At 39.3% G+C, this 21,761-nt stretch overlaps 1 protein-coding gene across 3 annotated transcripts in view; it reads right to left on the reverse strand.

Moving 5' to 3' along the window:
* MAST2 (microtubule associated serine/threonine kinase 2) overlaps positions 1 to 21,761 on the reverse strand; it is a 402,444-nt gene that overhangs the window by 365,999 nt on the left and 14,684 nt on the right. For all 3 annotated transcript variants that reach the window (XM_084637854.1, XM_084637856.1, XM_084637855.1), the window contains exon 2: positions 7,042 to 7,189. In XM_084637854.1, coding sequence (XP_084493980.1) covers positions 7,042 to 7,189 — 148 coding nt within the window. The remainder of the gene's footprint in view (positions 1 to 7,041; positions 7,190 to 21,761) is intronic.

Below are 21,761 nucleotides of genomic sequence, written 5' to 3' on the forward strand. Positions count from 1 at the left end.
CAGCAACTGGTCGGTACCTTGGCTTTGAATGTCCACATAAGACTGCATCTCTAGCAGCTCAGTGCCCCCCCAAATACTAGGCTTGAACATGGTTTCAGTACCAACTCAAAGGGAAGAGTCTAAATCAACAGCACAACCTCTTACAGTTTAGACTCGAATTTTCTACCTCCATCAAATGATTAGAAGCTTCAGACATCTCTACTTGAATACAAATGTGTTGGAATTTGGGGTTCTGTCAGTGCTGTAGCAACCCATCTTATGAAACCTGTGGCAGTAGATGGCCTCAGATCCAAAGGGGGCCTAAGATCCAGTCGGTAGTTTCTAGGCTATTTCAGTTGATGCAGGGCAGACTAAATGTATGCCAAGTATCCCATAATTGCACTTCATATGTCCATTTGCATAATCACAGTGCTATTGCAGATGCAAAGTAAACAGAGTAGGAGGATACACCACGGTTGAACTCCTTAGACATATGCAGTCCCTACAGAGACAGTACATTCCCTAGCCATGTCTGGTTGGGAAACCCCACCGAAGCCCCCTAACTCTGTTTCCTAGAGATGGTATTCTCTGCTTAGGGTGAACTTTTGCATTTCTGCTTTGCAGTTGCAGATACTTGTTGTGCTGCTGTTTAACTTTAACACAGTGCATATGAATGCTTAGTGATTACAAAGACTAAAACACAATAAGGATTTTTATTATTTATGGGATGGATTGCAGTGGTCCAGAGCCCAGTCAAGATCACTAGATCAGAGAGGACGAGAGAGAAACAGGATCATATTAAGAGACAAAGGTGCACTTGAGAGGTTTGACTCCTGGCACCTCTTCAAATGTACAATTAGTCCAGGAAACAAATCAAGGAAAAAAGAAAAAATAAACTTAGAGGGGCATGAAGAAAATAAGAAGCAAGGAACATTGTCTCATCGTTCACCGCTATATCTCAACAAGTGGAGTAGTCACAACTCAGAAGACATTGCACTAATTTCAGTATCCCCTTTTAATGTCAGTGGTCCTTCAACATGGCCCAAATTCATCCATGACAAAGCAAGAATAACCATACTGAAACATGGATCACTGCAAGTTAAAAGTAAAAGTTTTCTAAGTCACATTGGAGCAGGTTTATAGAAGAAAATAATATAAGAAAATTGAAAAATGTTCAACTACCAGAATATATGAGCCAGTGTTAAGAGGATGTAGCGTTCTACTTTTGTTGCAAATTATTTGGTGTTGGTCAGCATAGTCTCTCGGTGGTGGTGGTTTTCAGGAAGTCAATAACCACAAACCTCTCGAAACTCATGAGAAAAACCATGTTCAATCGGATATACAGAAAAGAGGAGAGAGTTGGAACCATAACCGAAAATTGAATCTGCAATTGACCAGAATTCACAATCATTCCTCAAAACTAAAAGACAACACTTGCAACGTGTACTTAAAATAATTGTGGCCATTGTTCTTAACTTACCAGAACCTAGCATTTTGTGGATCCATGGAAAAACTTAATGAGAGTGGAAATGGAAACTTTTTAGGCCAAGTTCAATTACTGGCTAAATTTGTGCCTGTGATGAAGGAACACAAGATGGTTCTTTACTAAAGAAGAAAGACACCAATACATAGCCCTGAAATACAAAATATCATTTTGAAGTTATTTCAAAAGATAACATACAATTAGCAACATCAACAAGATGAAGTATTACTCCATTATTTTGGATTGCACATCTGCTATCAGTCACAAGGAACAAGTGTCGGATATTAACATACCTCAAAATGACAGAGACAGAAGTCAAGATTGAAGAGCAATTCCCATCATTTCTGAATGTAGAGGAAACTACCAAAAAGGCTCTGTCAGATGAGATACTTTAAGAGAGTTACCCAGACATATGACATGACATTGGATAACTGCAAGGGACAGGGATATGATAATGGAGCTAACATGAGGACTGCATCAAGGGTGCAAGCTCATTTAACTTAAAAGAACAAAAAGGCATTTTTTGTGCCTGGCAGAGAGCAAAAGTGGAAATATCAAAGTTTTGCAGTTTCAGACAGAGTGTGCGAAGAGTACTACCGAATTTGAAAGAAATGACCAAAGATAATGGGGTATATATGCAAAAGCCAGATCACTGGCAGATGAACTCCCCTCATTTCAGTTCAGTCTCACTTGTGGCTTGTAAAAGTTTACGGCTTAAAATTAAAATTGCAAAAATAGAGCTCAATGCTTGGACTTGATGAAGTCAGCAAATCAATTTAAGTTACTCGGACAAACACAGAATTATCATGAAAATGGATTTGAAGAGGTGTTAATTGCTAAAAATGTCAGTACCTGCAGAACGAGCTGAAACATAAGTCTACAGTAAATTGCAAAGCTACAAAGCAGAGGATCAAGTCACTGGCAATGCAGAACAGAGATTTAAATTTGACTTCTTCAATATTGCTATGGACACTGCTCTCATGAAGCTGGGACAACATTTTTAAATTTTTGTGAGAACACGTGAACATGTTTGGATTCCGGCGTAATATGAGAAACATATTTCAACAAACTTTTCTCCATCCAGCATGTTAGAAAAATTGCTTAGTAACCTGAAATCAACTCTGACAAGTTCTGATGGCTGTACTGTGAATACAGACAGGTATAACCTGGTACATAACTCCAGAGTCTTTCTGGTGTTTTGCCAATGCACTTGAGACACTTCAATTCAATTCCAGAAGCAGTTTGTCCACGCTGTACCCAAACACGTGTATTGCTCTGCAGGTGTTTCTCACAGCTCCAATATCTGCGGCACCGGCAGAAAGAAGTTTCTTAAAACTTAAGTCAATAAAAACTTATTTGAAGTCTACCATGCTGAAGAACCTTTAGTAGGACTGATTACATTGTCCATAGAAAGTAACATTTGCAAGACACTGGACTTCAAGGACATGACATAGAAGAATTCATCAATAGAGCACTCCATTACTCAGCATAAACAAGGTAAGAAAAATACACACATTTTTCCAGCAGTTATCCACTGACAAAAGTAAAATGCAACAGGCTTTTTTTTTTTTTTAAATTTGTTTAGCTTCGAAGGTAGACTCAGTCAACTACTAGTTGGGAATTTCTATAGGTCATTAAAGTATTTTCATACTTCTATTAAATTGGTAATAGAATATTATTAATGGAAAGGGGGTCCCCTCGGTTCTCTTCCAGGTAGCCTCCAAATTCCTTGTGATGGCACTGTTGGGGTAGGATATTGGATTTTTTTTGGCAAAAATACACGCTCCCTTGGCCTACTGCTATTATTAAAAAACAGCCAACACCTGACAGTGACTTATGTATAGCCTACTCAAATCAAAAGTGTGTTCTTGTGATCCTATTTATCTTAGGCACTTATATGGCCATACAAGCATAGTATCCAAACACCTCAGAATCATTAATGTATTCATCTTTCCCCAGTGAGGAAAAATAATTATTACCCCATATTACACATGGAAACTGAAGAATAAGAACTAGGTGATTTGCCCAGGCACCCTGGGGCAGACAAGGGAATTGGATCCACGTCACCCAAGTTCCAGGTTACCGCTCTAGTCACTGGACCATCCATCTTCTCTGGCTCTACAGCAGAAAGTAAACTACATCAACTGATGATAGATTAAAGGGAATAGCAAAAAGTAAAATTTCAGCTCTTAAGAAAAATAATTTCAGCCAAAAGGAAAAAAAAATTAATACACAATGTATACATACAAAATATTAAACGCAGTGGTAACAGTGTTTAAGGAAACAATTTCTATAATACACCAAAGAACACAACTGTAAGGATGTAAAAAATACTCTAAAAACCTTACCAGCAAAAAGACCTGATTAGCTAAATATTTCATACAAAAATATTTCTTTTACTATAATTAAACCATTCACATGAATTTTTCTGTAAATCCAATCTCTTACTGATTAATATATTTGCTGAGCTCAGAAAATACACTGACAGCTATACATATATTTATAAGATCTTCGCCAAAGATGTTACAATTTAATTCAAATATAAAAGAGAGTTCAAATTTGTAATACCCAGAAAACAGTGAAAACTTATAGCTGTGAAAATGTGTAAGAGATCATTATTGAAAGGCTTCAATGACAGAATACATTTGAAGAATTAAAACGGAAAAAGGCAAGTAATTTGGCACACCAGAAAAGAGTTAATTCCAAGAACAAGAGGCAGCATGATAGAATATGCAAAGGAGAGAAACAGTGGCTACCAAGGGGGCTTTAGAAGTGAAAATTGTTTGAGGCATGGGTAAGTAGGAACTGATCACACTCCTCTCTGAATCCCTCCAACTTGCTTCCTTTCATCTTCTGCATCAGAAGTTGAAGCTTCAAACTCTTCCCCTACAAAGTCCTATAAAACTCACATGCCTATAATTAACTGGGTCTTCCCATTTACCCTTTAACAATTGGCATGTCATAGAATCAGAAATGGAAGGGACCTCGAGAGGTCATCTAGTCCAGTACTCTGCACTTGTGGCAGGACTAATTATCTAGACCATTCCTGACAGATGTTTGTCTAACCTGTGCTTAAAAGTCTCCAATGATGGAGATTCCACAGCCTCCCCAGGCAATTTATTCCAGTGCTTAACCACCCTGACATTTAGGAAGTTTTTCCTAATGTCCAACCTAAACCTCCCTTGCTGCAATTTAAGCCCACTGCTTCTTGTCCTAGCCTCAGAGGTTAAGAAAAACAATTTGCTTCCTCCTCCTTGTAACAGCCTTTTACATGCTTGAAAACTGTTATGTCCCCTCTCAGTCTTCTTTTTCCCAGACTAAACAAACCCAATTTTTTCAATCTTCCCTCAGAGGTCATGTTTCCTAGACCTTTAATCATTTTTCAGAGTAGCAGCCATGTTAGTCTGTATTCGCAAAAAGGAGTATTTGTGGCACCTTAGAGACTACAAATTTGAGCATAAGCTTTCATGAGCTCACTTCATAGGATGCATGTAGTTAACGAAAGCTTATGCTCAAATAAATTTGTAGTCTCTAAGGTGCTACAAGTACTCCTTTTCTTTTAATCATTTTTGTTACTCTCCTCTGAACTCTCTCCAATTTGTCCACATCCTTCCTGAAATGTGGCACCCAGAACGGGACACAATACTCCAATTGAGGCCTAATCAGAGCAGAGTAGAGCAGAAGAATTACTTCATGTCTTGCTTACAATACTCCTGCTCATACATCCCAGAATGATGTTCGCCTTCTCTCCCCCCCCGCCCCCACCCCGCGTTTCACTGTTTACTCATATTTAGCTTGTGGTCCACTATGACCCACAGATCCCTTTCTGCAGTACTCCTTCCTAGGCAGTCATTTCCCATTATGTATGTGTGCAACTGATTGTTCCTTCCTAAATACTTCGTTCATCACCTGTCTTTCAGTCTTTTGGAACTGGCCATCAGGAAGTTTAGACTTGAAATTTGATGAAAGTTTCTAACCATCAGAGGAGTGAAGTTCTGGAACAGCCTTCCAAGGGGAGCAGTGGGGGCAAAAGACATATCTGGCTTCAAGACTAAGCTTGATAAGTTTATGGAGGGGATGGTATGATGGGATAGCCTAATTTTGGCAATTAATTGACCTTTGACTATTAGTGGTAAATATGCCCAATGGCCTGTGATGGGATGTTAGATGGGGTGGGATCTGAGTTACTACAGAGAATTCTTTCCTGGGTGTCTGGCTGGTGAATCTTGCCCACATACTCAGGGTTTAGCTGATCACCATATCTGGGGTCAGGAAGGAATTTTCCTCCAGGGCAGACTGGCAGACACCCTGGGGGTCTTTTGCCTTCCTCTGCAGCATGGAGCACGGGTCACTTGCTGGAGGATTCTCTGCACCCTGAAGTCTTTAAACCACGATTTGAGGACTTCAATAGCTCAGACATAGGTTAAGGGGTTGTTACAGGAGTGGGTAGGTGAAATTTCGTGGCCTGCGCTGTGCAGGAGGTCAGACTAGACTACCATGATGGTCCGTTCTGACCTTAAAGTCTATGACTTACTGAAAATCAAAATTCATGGTCCAGTCATCTTCTTAGCTAAGCTGTTTTACAACTCTTGGATAGAAGTTATCTGCACCTACTAATTTAAAAATGTCTAACTAACAGCTGCTGTTTTAACATCCTCCAGCGATAACTAGTGGAATCGAAGGAATGTTATCACCATAGGATGAGACTATATTAACTGCTTTTTCCCCAAAGATAGAATAGATTTCCTTTATGAATACTTCCACTTTTTCTGCATTATTATTGATAATTCTACAGTTTCCACATAGTAATGAACCAACACCATTGTCAGGATTCTTTTGTTCCTAATATATTTTAAAAGCTCTTTCTTATTGTCCTTAAATTTACAGGCTACAGATTTCTCTGCGTCCCTGTTGGCTTCCCTGATCAATTTTCTACAATTCCTAACTTCTCATTTGCATTAATTACTATCACCTTCATCTTTTTTCCTTTTTTTTTTTTTTAAATCTAATTTTCCATAGCTGCCTTCACTTCCATTCTAAACCAGGTTACGTTTTTAACCAGTACAACCTTGTTCCTCAACTGTGGGAATGTAGCTTTTTCGGCATCTAGTAAGGGGTTCTAATTATCATTCACTAGATCTCTGCTCTTTTCCTCCTCCTCACTCCACCCTAGACTCCCTCCTAATATTTCCTTTTGTATCCTCCTTGCACATAACTCTGAATCTTCTTCCATGTCATTCCTAGCATTTGAAACGATCATATTCTTATGCATTAAATGATTTTCCTCTCTAAATAAGAGAAAATAATTTTAGATTTTAAGAGTCATTTGTCTCATTGATACAAAATAAACCACTCTATTTGTTTTGGTTGTTTGTTTTTTTAAACTCCTCTGAGCAGGGAGTGTATCCTCATTTGTGTTTTGCACAGCAGCAAGCAGAATGTCAATACTTAATGACTCCTTGGTTTCACTGAAAGAAAAGGTATGTTGAACAACCCTATGACAGTTTTGTACTCTTACAAAATACTGTACATTTGATAGTCGATCAATTATCAGATGAGTACTGTACAAAGCAGCTTACCGGACAAAGAGTTGGCCAGGCTACCCCTCCGCAGTTTGCAATCATCTTGACTTAGCTGACGATGGAGTTTAGTTTTCCCAGTAGATGAAATGATGTCAGGGTTACTGAGCTTTCTGCAGCGTAATGGAGTGGATTCTGTTACCATGTCCTGGGGGAGGGAAACACAAACAAAAGTCTGTAAGAACTAAATAGGTTTCAGAAAACAGACAATTTGTCTAGAAACTAATCACAGAAATGTAGGGATGGAAGTGATCATCTACCTATCCCCCACAACTGAGGCAAGACCAAGTAAACCTAGGACCATCCTTGACAAGTGTTGTCTAAGACGTTCTGAAAAACCTCCAATGGTGAGGATTACACACTCTCTTTCGGTAATTTATCTATTCTTATAGTTAGAAAGCTTTTCCTAATATCTAATTTACATCTCCCTTGCTGCAGATTAAGCAGATTTCTTTTTGTCCTGCCCTCATTGGAGATGGAGAGGTTACTTACCTTATACAAAAAGAACGAGGAGCACTTGTGGCACCTTAGAGACTAAAATTTATCTGGGCATAAGCTTTTGTGGGCTAAAACCCACTTCATCAGAAGCACGGAGTGGAAAATACAATAGGTAGGTAGATAGGTATACACACACAGAACATGAAAAGATGGGGGTTACCATACCAACTCTAATGAGACAAATCAATTAAGGTGGGCTATTATCAGCAGGAGAAAAAAATCTTTTGTAGTGATAATCAGGATGGCCCATTTCAAACAGTTGACAAGAAGGTGCGAGTAACAGTAGGGGGAAAACTAGCATGAAGAAATAATGTCACACAAACTAAAAACTAAGTCCCACAATTTTGATCAATTTAAATCAAATCCACCCTGTGTATAATTTAGTGAATCTACTGTAAAACCCTACCAATTTGTCTCACAGCAGATGCAAGGTTGTGGAATTTACAGAAATAAGGTTCTTCGAAGTTTTCTTAAATTAAGTTTTCATAGTTAGATCTGCTCCACCCTCTTCTCACTCTCACCACTTCCTCTACAAGTACTGAGAACTCATTTCCTAAAACACATATGGCAATTTTCCTCCTACCTAGGAGCTGCAGAGTTATCTATAATCAACATTTTCACACTATCAGATTCTACTTAATATAGTCTCAAAAAAATACCTACCTGTTACCTAGAACCAGTGATACTCAGACTGAGGCTCACGAGTCAAAAATGGCTTTTTAATGCGTCTCCTGCGGCTCTTTGCAGCACATGATATTAAAACACTGATTAATTATTAACCAATCAGGATGTGTTTACTATGGTATTAGCCAATTGTAATTGATAAAATACTTGGTCAGTCATTTTGCTGGGAGAATAATTTTTATACACACACAAAATATTTCTTCCAGTCATACTATTTAAATATGACTATATAGTACTATAGTAAATCAAACAATGAATTCACACTACAGTGGCTCTTTTGAGTAATACTGATTGCTAATGTGGCTCCTGAACCACTGAGATCCAAGTATCACTGACCTAAATAGACAGTTATCTGACTGTGTATTTATCAGTGATCTAAGTTAAATAAATACATTTAGCATGTTTCTCATTCTGGATCAGGAAAGTATATAGAAGACCATACAAGAGAAAATAGCTTATTTTTCTGCAAAAAAAGGGCCACATAGGTATCATTTTGCCTTTAAATAAATTCTTGTCAAGTAATCTTTACAGGTTTTGGGGTTTGTTTGCTTTTTGTGGGGTTTTTTTTGGGGGGGGGTACTGTAATAAGACAAAGCCTGAGTTACATTTTAGTAATGTTGTCAGTAGTTTGAAATTCTTTAACTAAGACTAGCATGAATAAAATATATTTTTGTATAGATTTGGACATTTTTTTGCCCATGTGAGTACCCAGAAACAATAAAATAAAATATTTAATATATACCCTATCATCCTGCATATTTTCCCCCAGAACTGCCAGAAAACAAGGATACATCTATATGGAGTGGAAAAAGGAAGGAGATATCTGGAAACTGTAGAGATGAGGCAAAATTAATGATTAGGCATTAATGATAAAAATTAAAGATGAGGCAACAGAGAACTGTCTTAAGTAAGAGAACTATAAATATATATACACATTCACCAGGGATTGCTCCCATTATCCCATAAGGTCTTCTCCAAGGTCTTCTTGCTAATACAAATGTTTTCTCCCCAAAAGTTCTGGCATAACATCTAAATAAAAAAAAGTCCAGCTAAGGGCCATAAATAACCAGTAGCAAGTCTAAAGAATGTATCTGAAGAGACATTTTTACTGAATAGGTGCGTGATATGTATAAAAATTGTTCTTAACTCGTTCTTAACTTAAATTCCTCTAGTGACTACATATTTAACCTTTTTAGATCTTACATAATAAGCCCCGTTTGGGGAAATTGGGTTTCCCATCCCAACAGGAAAATTTAGATTGCTCCCTATTATGGGTTAAACCAAGACAGGTTCAGAACATTTTTCAGGTGTACTTTTCATTAATGCATAAGCATTGAAACTTGCTCTAAACAGGGCCGGCTCCAGGCACCAGCAAACCAAGCAGGTGCCTGGGGCGGCAAATGTAAAGGGGTGGTAGGACATCGGGCTCTGGGGTAGCGATCCGCCCTCAGCGGCGGCAGTAAAAACGCTGGAGCCGGCCCTGGCTCTACAGATTATGCAGCTATTGAAAGATTCTACGGAAAAAGACCCCTATTCATGCATGCTAGATTTGCAGACATTTAAAAAAATAATTTAGATTTGTCTGTGTTTATTTCAATCAAGAATTTGAGTATATGATTATAAAAATGTCATAATGCAACATTCAGAGACAATGTGCTTTTAACTTTTACAATACTAACCTGCATTCTACCCAATTTAAAATATCACTGAGATCTATGTACACATTGTGTCAGTCAAACTCCTATGACAGACAGGGTTGATTTGTAAACAATAGAACAAGCTTTCAGAAGACTGTCAGTATAGTAATTTTGTTCAGCTGTCATTCAAGAATCAGAAAAGTGATATTAGGCATCTAAAAAGTTCTTCAATGAATCAAAGCAAGAATAGCAAAATTGTAATTCAGAATTCTATAATAAGAGGAATCAATAATAAGATAGCCAGAAAGCTTAATTTGCCCCAGATTGGGATGTGTTAACTATATACAGAGGATGGAAAGATCTGCTATAGTCTCTCAGAATAATTAGGAGGGAACACCTCTGTGCAGTGAGACAAGAAATACTCAAGCCCTTTTAAATAGATCCCATCAGCCAACCACAGACTTGTAGAAGTCAGTCCAATACAGAGCACACATTGGGAAAGAAAGGAAATGGATGTCGAACATCCAAGGAATCAACTCCCACTTCTTTTACTGCCTGGTGTTCTGTAGGATTATAGGAATATGCCTAAGTGTCTGCTCCAACAGAAGATGTCTGGATATTTTATGAATGTTTAACAGACTTCTACGCTCTTTAAGAACCACGTTAAGTTGAAGAGAAACAGATTACAACTCAAAACAGTGATTTCATCCCTAATGGGACCACCATCCACAGAACTGAAAATGAACTTTTTTTAAAATGTTTAAATATATGGATCAGAAGCTCAGCTGCTGTAAATCGTGGCAAATCCAATGGAGCCATGCTGATTTATACCAGCTATCAGTCCCAATATCTCTTAATCAGAGGGGAAAAAAGAAATAAAGAGTAGATAAGTAATTTTTGTATGCTACTTGTGTAAGTTCTAGGAACCAGGAGAAAAGTATCCCAGACAGCCAAGAGCAAAAGAACCTTATATATGAAAAGTACAAATTTAATCTTCCAGTCGCAGATCCTTGTCTCAAGTCAATATCATATACACACTCTTAACGAAAACTACGGGAGGTAGCTATTATATTAAACCTTGTATATATTTTAAAACTCAAAGTCAGTTAACTGCTTACTGATGGTGTGAAGAAACAAGGCTTGATAAAAAGAAATGAGATTGAATCACCACCAATCGGTTGACAAAATAAATTTTTTCCTTTGTATATACTCTTCCCCTCCCCCACTTCCACCCTATATTCCTCATCCCTTCACTACATTAATATTCTAAGTAGGTGTTCAATACAGTTTGAGATGGCTGGAACATTCATTCTTGACCAGTTAAAAATACAAACAGCAGTTATGCAGTCTTCCATTTTATATATTACCCTGTGTGCTAAAAATATGAAAAGTTTAAAAGATACCTTATACAAAACACCTTCACTGGAAGCCATATATGTAAATCTTGCAAAGCAAAACCTCTGCAAAAATATTATCTTTGAACTTCCACTAAAAACCACATCACAGATCATAGAATATCAGGGTCGGAAGGGACCTCAGGAGGTCATCTAGTCCAACCCCCTGCTCAAAGCAGGACCAATCCCCAAATAAATCATCCCAGCCAGGGATTTGTCGAGCGAGACCTTAAAAACTTCTAAGGAAGGAGATTCCACCACCTCCCTAGGTAACGCATTCCAGTGTTTCACCACCCTCCTAGTGAAAAAGTTTTTCCGAATATCCAACCTAAACCTCCCCCACTGCAACTTGAGACCATTACTCCTCATTCAGTCATCCGTTACCACTGAGAACAGTCGAGATCCATCCTCTTTGGAACCCTCTTTCAGGTAGTTGAAAGCAGCTATCAAATCCCCCCTCATTCTTCTCTTCCGCAGACTAAACAATCCCAGTTCCCTCAGCCTCTCCTCATAAGTCATGTGTTCCAGTCCCCTAATCATTTTTGTTGCCCTCTACTGGAGGTTTTCCAATTTTTCCACATCCTTCTTGTAGTGTGCCATGTATGTGGTGAACCCTGATGTCATTTGCTGGACAAAGTTGAAAGCAGTTATATTTATGATCATAGAGATTATCAAACCCTCATTTATCTTCCATATACTTCTTTTTTTGTACTTCCTCTCCAGTTGCTGCAGATTTTCAAGATCTGTGTATTTAGACTTACTAAAACACAACCATCCAAAACTCCAAGCACATATGTTTTTATATAAATACACTGCAACAAATAAGACAATATGCAAAAAGCTAAAATTTCCATTTACAAATTTTTCAACCAGACTTCTCATCTTGCCAGATTCATTCAGTGATGCCCATAACTTAGATGTTAATTACATCAAAATACCTTCCATGATTGTTATGCTGTAACAAAGACAAGAATGTGGCATCACTAAAGGAGTCAGGCAAGCACAGAAAACTGATCATAAAAGAACGTTGCCGTTTTTAAAAAAAACTTAATAGTTTACATAGAGATGAAAGAAAATTATATAATTTGATATGAGAAGTGAAGAGATTGATACTGTATCTTCTATATGGTAAAAAGAAAAGGAGTACTTGTGGCACCTTAGAGACTAACCAATTTATTTGAGCATAAGCTTTCGTGAGCTACTCCTTTTCTTTTTGCGAATACAGACTAACACGGCTGTTACTCTGAAACCTTCTATATGGTAGGTTTACTAAAGTGTAATGTTTTTAAAAATGTTTAATGTTTTTAAAATTAGTTGGTAAACATTTAAAATTGCAACAGTATTTTTAATTTGCCAGGTATTTTTATTCTAGTTACAAACAGTAAATTCCCCTATTACATCCGACAGGGATGAATAAAACAGAGTAAAATGCAGGTCTTAATTTATGCCAATATAAATTCTAATGAATGCCTAAATGGAGTCAAACCACTTAAGGGTATAATTGGTAATGCAATTTCTTTTATAATATAAACTTCCTTACATACTGCTCTTAACTGAAGTATAAAACAACCAATGACAATTTAAGTAATCCAATTTACATAGGCAAACAACAATTTTAGTTACATACCAAGCTATAGGAGCTATAAAAATTTCCATGTTTAATTATACATCGAGTAGACATTATAAAGAGCAAACCCAAGGTCATGTTTCAACAACTGAAAGTTGGAACACACTGTCCTGACTGAGCAGAGATTTAAATCTCAGTCCAAAATAACCTAGGCAGTTATAGATCCGAGGCATGTGAATAATACAATGCATAAAAATGCACAGCTATATTTGGTTTGAATAAAATAATAATGGACTTAGGAGTGATGCAGAGTTCAATCTTCTTTAGAAACTGAGCTTCTCAAAGAAACTTCCTAAGTATTGTTAAGTTTGGAGCATTGTCATATAGTCTCAAAATAATAATTTCTGGAGGTCCATTTTGGAATTTAGTTCATAAAAATATCTTCAAGACTAAAAAGGGGCAAGAGGAGAGAAATCCATGCCCAGCTGCTGTTCCATTGCTTCTCTCAAATGATGCTGCCTACAAAAAAAGAAAAAGGTGATTGATGAACCAAACTTAGGTGTGGGGGAAGTAGATGTGTTAATAAGGCTTTTCCATCTTGACTTTCAATAATTTACTGATGGGCAGCAGACCATTAGGATATACTAACCAATTTTATAAAATAAAATGTATTTAATTTTATAAAATAAGATTTCACTGTGCAGGATGGACTGTAAAATCATAACAGTGTGTGACCCCAATTTAACAATACTAAATTGTTGTCCAGCACATATTGGTACTATAAATGGTAGCTAAATTAATCTTAGCTCAGTTCGGGTTGACAGTAAAAGTAGCCAAAGCAAGCTCCACAGGTTGAGCATACACAGGAGTCTTTCAGTCCATCATGGTAGGCATTGGACAAAAGGAGTAAGGAGTAAAGGAGTAAGTGGACAGTTCAAATATGCTTTTACCAATAGAATAGACAGAGAAGAACATGGGAACATTGGTAGGATGAAAACTTTTAGAAAAAAAGTGGCCTGTGAAGATCTAGGCTGTGATTTGTTTATCAGCTTGATGACAAGAAAGCAGAATTGATTTTTATCTGGTTTGGTGGAAGTGAGTAAGAAAAAACAATGAGGAGTCCTTGTGGCACCTTAGAGACTAACAAATTTATTTGGGCATAGCTTTCGGGGGCTAGAACCCAGCAGAAAAAAAAGAGCATGCACCTTCCAACTCAGAATTCCAATTATTTGACAGCCAGTTTTTGTCTACATAAACCATCTGGAAACCACACACTTCCCATCCCAAGCCAGACAAGATTGTCAATACATGGCAAGAATTTTAAAACCACACTTATGAAGTCTTCTTGAGCTTAATTCAAGACTGGCGAATTCTCTGACACCTGGTCTACACTACAATGTTACGTCAACATAAGGCAACTTATGTCGACCTAACTCTAAGTGTCTACACTAAAATGTTGCTCCCGCCAATTTAAATTGCCTGCTACGCCGACTTAACTCCACCTCCATGAGAGGCATAGCGCTTAGGTGGAAGTAGTTAGGTCAACACAGTGTCAATGTAGACACTTCGTTACTTACGTCTACTTTAGTGGCCTCCAGGAGGTGTCCCACAATGCCCTACCCTGACCATGGTGGTCACCATTTTGAACTCTGCTTCCCAGCAGCCAAATACAGTGGTATATACCCCCTTCCCTCTAAATCCCCACAAATTTTTGAAATTCCATTTCCTGTTTGATCAGCACGGAGAGCTCACCTAGCAACTGCCCAGCTGACCATGCTGACTACAGGCTGCAGCCTGGATTACACAGGAAGTGATGGATCTCCTGGGTCTACAGAAAGAAGAGGTTGTGCAGCCACAGCACCAATCCAGCTGTAGAAACATCAATATCTATGAGCAGATTGCTCGGGGCCTGGGGGAGAAGGGCTACAAGAGGGACCCACAGCAGTGCCACGTGAAAGCCAAGGAGCAGCAGCAGGTGTACCAGTTGCTCTAGTGCAGAGCTGTAGACATGCCACTTTTACAAAGAGCTGCATGCCATCCTCAGCAGAGACCCCACCACTATTCCCAAGAGCCCCATGGATACTTCGGAGAAGTCAGAGTCACAGACCGCCAGAGTGAACAGCGAGGAGGTGGAGTTGGATAAGGAAGAGGATGAAGACAACTATGGGGGACAGGTGACCAGGGGATCCAGGAATTGTTTTGGCTCCATAGCAGCCGAGCCAGTCCCTACACAGCAGTACGGGCGAGCATGATGCCAGGGAAGAAACCTCCCATGAGTATGCTGTTTGCTTTGATATTGCAGAGACACATCTGTTCATCTACTTTTTTAATCATGCTAGAAGAAGTAGTGAAATAACAACTAGAGGTAGAGTTGCTATCTGCTTCTCACTCCCCTGTAAACTTAGGCATAGGGGGTCCTGCAGAACAGTTTGTGTGTACAGAGATGTACCATGAATCCTCCATAGCAATCCTGAGGAAACTTTCCTCTTCCTCTTTCCTGGAGGTAGTCTGCAATCCTCTGCTGAAGGTTTCTGGGGAGGGCTGCCTTATTTCTTCCACCGCGGTAAGACACCTTCACATGTCACTCAGCAATTACTTCAGCAGGCACCATTGCAGCATACAGGCTAGCAGCATACTGACCTGGTCTGCAGCTGGACGGATGCAGGAGCTGTTCTTTTCAGCCTCCATTACCCTCAAGACTGAGCCAGTATTCGATTCAATTGCCCTATCCACATATGCTACCCTCCTTACTATCCCAACTCACCCCCCCTCCCCTGGGCCATATTCACCATGGCTGGGACTGCTGCCATGCTCGATGAATCCCAAGAAGAAGTGAGAATGTAGCTGTTAGGATATAGATATTCAGGCCTGTCTGTAAAGGCCTATACTCTAAGAATTTAGGGGTATTCTTATCACTTAGCTAGTTCTAGAGGTATAAAAGAAAATCAAAATCACTGTCTGCCGGTGTAAGGGCCTTCTCTAGTCACATTGAAAAAAGGTGCTATTGGGCTGTTAGGTATACAATCCTGTCCTAATAATGCCTATCGCCTCCAGAGAAAGGGAAGTGCCTAGAAAGATGTAAAAGGAAACTTAGTTTGATAACATCCTGTCTGGCAAGAACTCACTTATCAATAGCTGGGATATGAAATCCTCATTTCTTTGTTGTTCTATCACTGTAGTCCCCATTTCCCTATTGTTTGTCTGTATAATCTTGGTCTGGTTCTGTGATTGTTTCTATCTGCTGTATAATTAATTTGGCTGGGTGTAAACTAATTAAGGTGGTGGGATATAATTGGTTAAATAATCATGTTACAGTATGTTAGGATTGGTTAGTTAAATTTCAGGAAAATGATTGGTTAAGGTATAGCTAAGCAGAACTCAAGTTTTACTACATAGTCTGCAGTTAGTCAGGAAGTGTGGGCAGGGGGAAATTGGAATCATGTTTTGCTAAGGGCAGGAATGGGAACAGGACACAGGTAAGGCTCTGTGGTGTCAGAGCGGGGAAGGGGGACACTAAGGAAGGAAACTGGAATCATGCTTGCTGGAAGTTCACCCCAATAAACATTGACTTGTTTGCACCTTTGGACTTCTGGGTATTGTTGTTCTCTGTTCATGCGAGAAGGATCAGGGAAGTAAGTGGGTGAAGGAATAAGCCCCTTAACATAGCGTTTGTAACTTGTGTGGATCAAGGGGTGAGAGTTTGGTATATCAAGTTTCCATTTATCTTGTGAATACACTCACAATAGTACCTCTATGCATTGCATCTTTTGTAGCTGGAAATGTGGCCTTCAGGGTCTCTCCATCCACACCAATCAAGCGGTTCAGACAGATTAGGAGAAGGAAGAGGACATGGGATGACATGTTCCAAAAGATCCTGCAAGCCTCTGGTGCTTCGGATATCGAGCACAGGACTTGGGGAATTGCTGTGGCAGACAGAATGAACAGAGAAGAACAGAGCACCAGAAAAGGATAGAGAGGGGCAGAAGGAGATACTAGCACTTCTCAAGAGGCAAACAGACTTGCTGGAGACTTGTCAACCTTCAAGTTTAACAGACCCATGCTTGCCTCCCTCTGCAGCCCATAGAGAACTGCATTCTGGAACCTCCACACACACACACACACACACACCACGTGGCATCCAAGGATGCTACACTTCCCCTACCACTCCACCCCATGTGAAAGCACAGGCAATCATAGCCGCACATACACCAACCGTGTCTCTCACAGATCAGTGTATGCATTTATGAAACGGAAATGACCGTCTGTCCCCTTGATTCTTTGCCCTGTATTTATAAAGTTTTATTCAGTTATAAATATGTCTGTTTGCATGGGTTTGGAATAAAATTCCATTTATGGAAACTTAAGTCATTTTATTAGTTCACAACATATGCTGGCTGGGCTAATATCATTCACATATAAAAGCAATAGGTGCATTTGCAATGTTATATGATGACACATACAGCACTCATTACAAGGTTCATATCGGGGTGCAAAAAAAGTTAAATTTAAAAAACCACAATGCCAGGCAGCACACACTACAGCTACACATTACTGTGGCTCACGATTAAAATGGTCTTTCAAAGCCTCCAGGAGCCATATAGCTCCTCATTGAGCTCTTCTTATAGCCCTGGTATCGGGCTGCTCAAAATCAGCAGAGCAGTCATTCCACCTCAACCCTCCAACCTGGCAGAATCTTTTCTCCCTTTGCTTCACAAATATTCTGAAGCACACAGCAGGCAGCTTTAACCATTAGGGTTTTTTTCCCCCACTGAGGTCTAATATCAACAGCACCAGTGGCCTTTCCAACGGCCAAAGGCACATTCAACTGTCATTCTGCACCTGCTGAGCATAGTTGAAAGTGTTCCTTGCTGCTGTCTAGGTGGCCAATGTATGGTTTCATGAACTACGGGAGTAACGAGTAGGGTGGGTCACCTAAGATTACCCCCAATGGTAATCCTCTCGTCTGGAAAGAAAGTCACTTCTTGCAGCTTTCTGAACAGGCCTGTACTCTTAAAGATGCATGCATCATGCACCTTCCCTGACCATCCCAAGCTGATGTCGGTTAAACGACCTTGGTGATCCACCAGCACTTACAATATCATAGAAAAGTAGCCCTTTCTGTTGATATATTCTGTGGAAAGGTGGTCTGGTGCCAAAATAGGGATATGCATGCCATCTATTAGATTGCCCCACTGAAGTTTGGGAACCTCGTTGCTGCAGAAGCATGCATTATGTCCTGCACATTGCCCAGAGTCCAAGTCCTTCTTAGAAAGACGCAATTAATGGCCCTGCACACTTGCATCATAGTAACTCCTATGGTGGATTTCTGAACTCCAAACTGAATCCCAACTGATTGGTAGCAATTTGGTGTTGCAAGCTTCCACACAGCCATCACCACTTACTTTTCCACTGTCAGTGCAGCTCTCATTTTGGTGTCACTGAGTTGGAGGGCTGGGGCAAACTCTGCACACATATCCAGCAACGTGGCCTTGCACATTCAAAAGTTCTGAAGTCACTGCTCATCATCCCATACCTATATAATGATTCAATCCAATCAGTCAGTGCTTGTTTCTCGGGCCCAGAACCAGCGCTCCATCATCTGTAGCTGCTAGGGGAATGCCAGCAACAACCTGGAGTTGTTTCTTTCTATGTCCCACAGCAAGCTAGCCTCCAAGGAATCATCATGTTTCCTGCAGCTCATCTGGTAGTTTTGCAAAGACTTCAGGATCGGGCACACTGTGCTCACAATGCTCACCACAACAGTGCAGAGCTGTGCAGGACCCATGCTTCTCACACAGATGGCACACATGCAGGTTTGCAGGGCTTTTGAGAAGTGGCGCAAAACATTATGGAATACAGATAAAATTACGGGATGGAGAAAACTGCATCAAGGGACATTAAACTAAGTTCCCAGTAACCCCTGCGCGACACGTTTGCCCCCATGAGACTTTGCAAATCCTTCTCAAAACAGTGTGCTAGATGGTGGCAAGCTGCACAGTGGGATAGCAACCCACAGCGCACTGCTCTCTGCATCATGCAAGTGCTGCAAGTGAGGACACACACCACCAACACAAGAAGCGTAGCGTGGACATGCAAAAGCGATTTAATTACTGCAGCGGCTATACGTTGACCTAACTAAGGTTGACTTAATTTTGTAGTGTAAACTTGCCCTGAAGTTTACCAGAAGAGCTACCAGTAATTTAGTAAGTTCTTCCTTTGCATTTATAACCAGATGATAATGATATAGTTGCAAGTGAAACTGGCAAACACCACTGCAACTAAAATGAAAGGACAAACTAGAAACATGGCAGCTGGCAGCCTCCGGAAATCTGACAAGCTTTCCTTGGCAGAAGTCACCAAAATATCAGAATTGTCAGTAAATTACAAATAAACCTAACTACAAAAGAGCAATTACTCAACACTCTTAGCAGCACTTATACTGCAAAAGGACAAAATTTCCATAGTCTGGCACAAAATTTCAAATCTGCATACTTCAGTTCCATCCCAAAGAAAGGACACTTCAGACATTTCAGGGATAAACAGTATATTACTTGCCCTTTGCCTGACTACACAAATGAAATTCCCAACTGTCAGATTTCTTAAGTTCAGTAAAAACAAACCCAAATCAGAAGGCCTCAGAAGAAACGTCTGATACACTATCTCCACGATTCTGGAAAAGGAGTTCCCAATCTGCAGCAGAAATCAAGGGGTAGGCCACCACACAAATCCAGGATGGGAGTCAAGAGAAACCTACATATCTCTGACAGGCGGCACACAGTGTGCTGAACAATGGGGCTGACTTTCAGGTATACACTCGCCACTCTGACTTTGTACAGCTCTGAATAAAATCCATCTGAGACAATAAAACATGCTAACCGATACCCATCCCAAATAAATCATTGTGTCTAAATATGCATGAATGTCACATTTTGCCATAACTTTCCCTTCTGAACAGTTTATATCAGTTACATAGTACATCCACAATGTTATTAAAAAAAGCGCTAATACTTTTCTCCTGTATTTTTTCCAAACTTCTAGCACTGGCCATAACATTTGGTGTAGGTTTTGATAACTGAATTAACTTTTAAAAGCATTCTTCCCCTGATTAAAATCCAATTTGTCACACAATTTATTAGAGAGTATTCCAATTTGGGAGATTTTATTTCAGAGACAAACTGAAGTGTTTGTTTAAATAAATAATATTAAAAAGCCCACTTCTGTGATCAAAAATTTCCTTGTGATGGCTTTTCAGTCGCTTATATAAAATAAGTTGGAGTCTCAGTCCAGCTCACATCACAAAAGTCATCTGCACAATTGGCACCTTTACCTCTTTGCTGAGAGTGCCAGCAAAGGATAGAATGAGCAAAGAGATGACTTTCCTTTACCGCAGCCCCTCCACAGCAAGGTTGAAACCCACAGTCAAAAGGATGTCCATGCTGTATGTATCTGGTAACTTTGGCTCATCTGGCAACTTTCACCTGCATAGCAAATTCTCCCCGTTTTAAAATGAAAAGGTGGCAATAGTAGAAAAATTGAGAAATCTGGTCACTTGTGCTTAGATTTCAAGGTAAAACACACTTTATTAATACCCAATATATAAGAAAAATGAAGTCAAGATGTTCTGAAAACTACTGATGTTCCCTTTGTAACTGTCAAAGTGAAATAATTCATCAACAAACAGCAATGCATTTCTCTTTATTACACATTACTCTGCCATCAGGACAGCGTTCAACTGTGTATTAAAGAGTTCAGCATTTCACTTGCCTTTGTTACTCTAGATAATGCTCCTGCTTAAAAGTCTATTTGAAAATTAGAGTTTACTGACCACAGATCTATTTTGACCAGGTGTATGTTACAGAATTGAACAATAAACTGAAAGAAGATTGTATTTTCCAAGAGGAGTAGTGGGAGCAAGCCACCTGATTAGTTTTAAGATGGCGCTTGATAAATTTGTGAAAGGGATTATATGACATGGTTGCCTTCAACAGCAGAGGACTAGACTTCACCCAGGAGGCCCATTTCCAGCCTTGTGTCCTGTGTTCCTATAAGCATTGTGAAGCTTAAATATTTCTCAACTAAGCCAAGATCATGCACAGTAATGAGTTATAGAAATGTCAATTAACACGCTTTAATGTGTCATCATCATGCAGACAATATTCTGTTAACTGTAGGAGAAACAGACTTGAATATATTTCCATTACAGTATTAATAGGACTAATTAATTTACATAGCTTTATATCAGTATATATGTTCTCCACAAATGAAATACTCCAAAAGTTGCTTCAGGGGAACACCTTGCCTATAACCAATTAAGTTTCCAGGTAAAGTATCCTTTTAATCCTTATACCGCTACACTGACCAACCATTTTCACTAACCGACACCAAATCAAATACCTCTCCAGCACGTACAGTAACATTCCTAAATTCAGCACAGTCACACTATATTCATCAGCAAAAACAGACCTGCTCAACATCTTTGCACCAGTGAACTGTGTCATGTGTACATCAGAAAACTAATGGCAAGTGCATTGCTATGCAAGAAAGTAAGCTGGAGAGGGAAAAAAATAAAGCTCATGTGTCTAATATCACCACATAATATTTTTTCTATACCTTACGTAAAAGTCAGCACATCAGTCTGACCTGATGAGTTCACAGGCTCGCTGTTGCTCATCAGCAAAACAGATGCAGCTTTACCCAACTTTTATAAGAGAGTAGTTTTATCCAAGGATGAAAATCATGGCCTCAGTTCAACAAGGTACCTACTCACATCTAAATTTAAGCATATGAGTCCCATTCCAGTCTTCTCTTCCTATTATATTCTGCAAATGTTTTAAAGTTAAATTCACTGGCAGAAGTTAGTACAAAGAGAAAAGGGAAATCTCAAGATATCCCTTCCTGTATTTCTAAAGCAGAATAGGTTTAAAAGGAGAAAATAAAGTC

Source organism: Lepidochelys olivacea (assembly GCF_965140295.1).
Source record: "Lepidochelys olivacea isolate rLepOli2 genome assembly, chromosome: 8".
NCBI lineage: Eukaryota > Metazoa > Chordata > Testudines > Cheloniidae > Lepidochelys > Lepidochelys olivacea.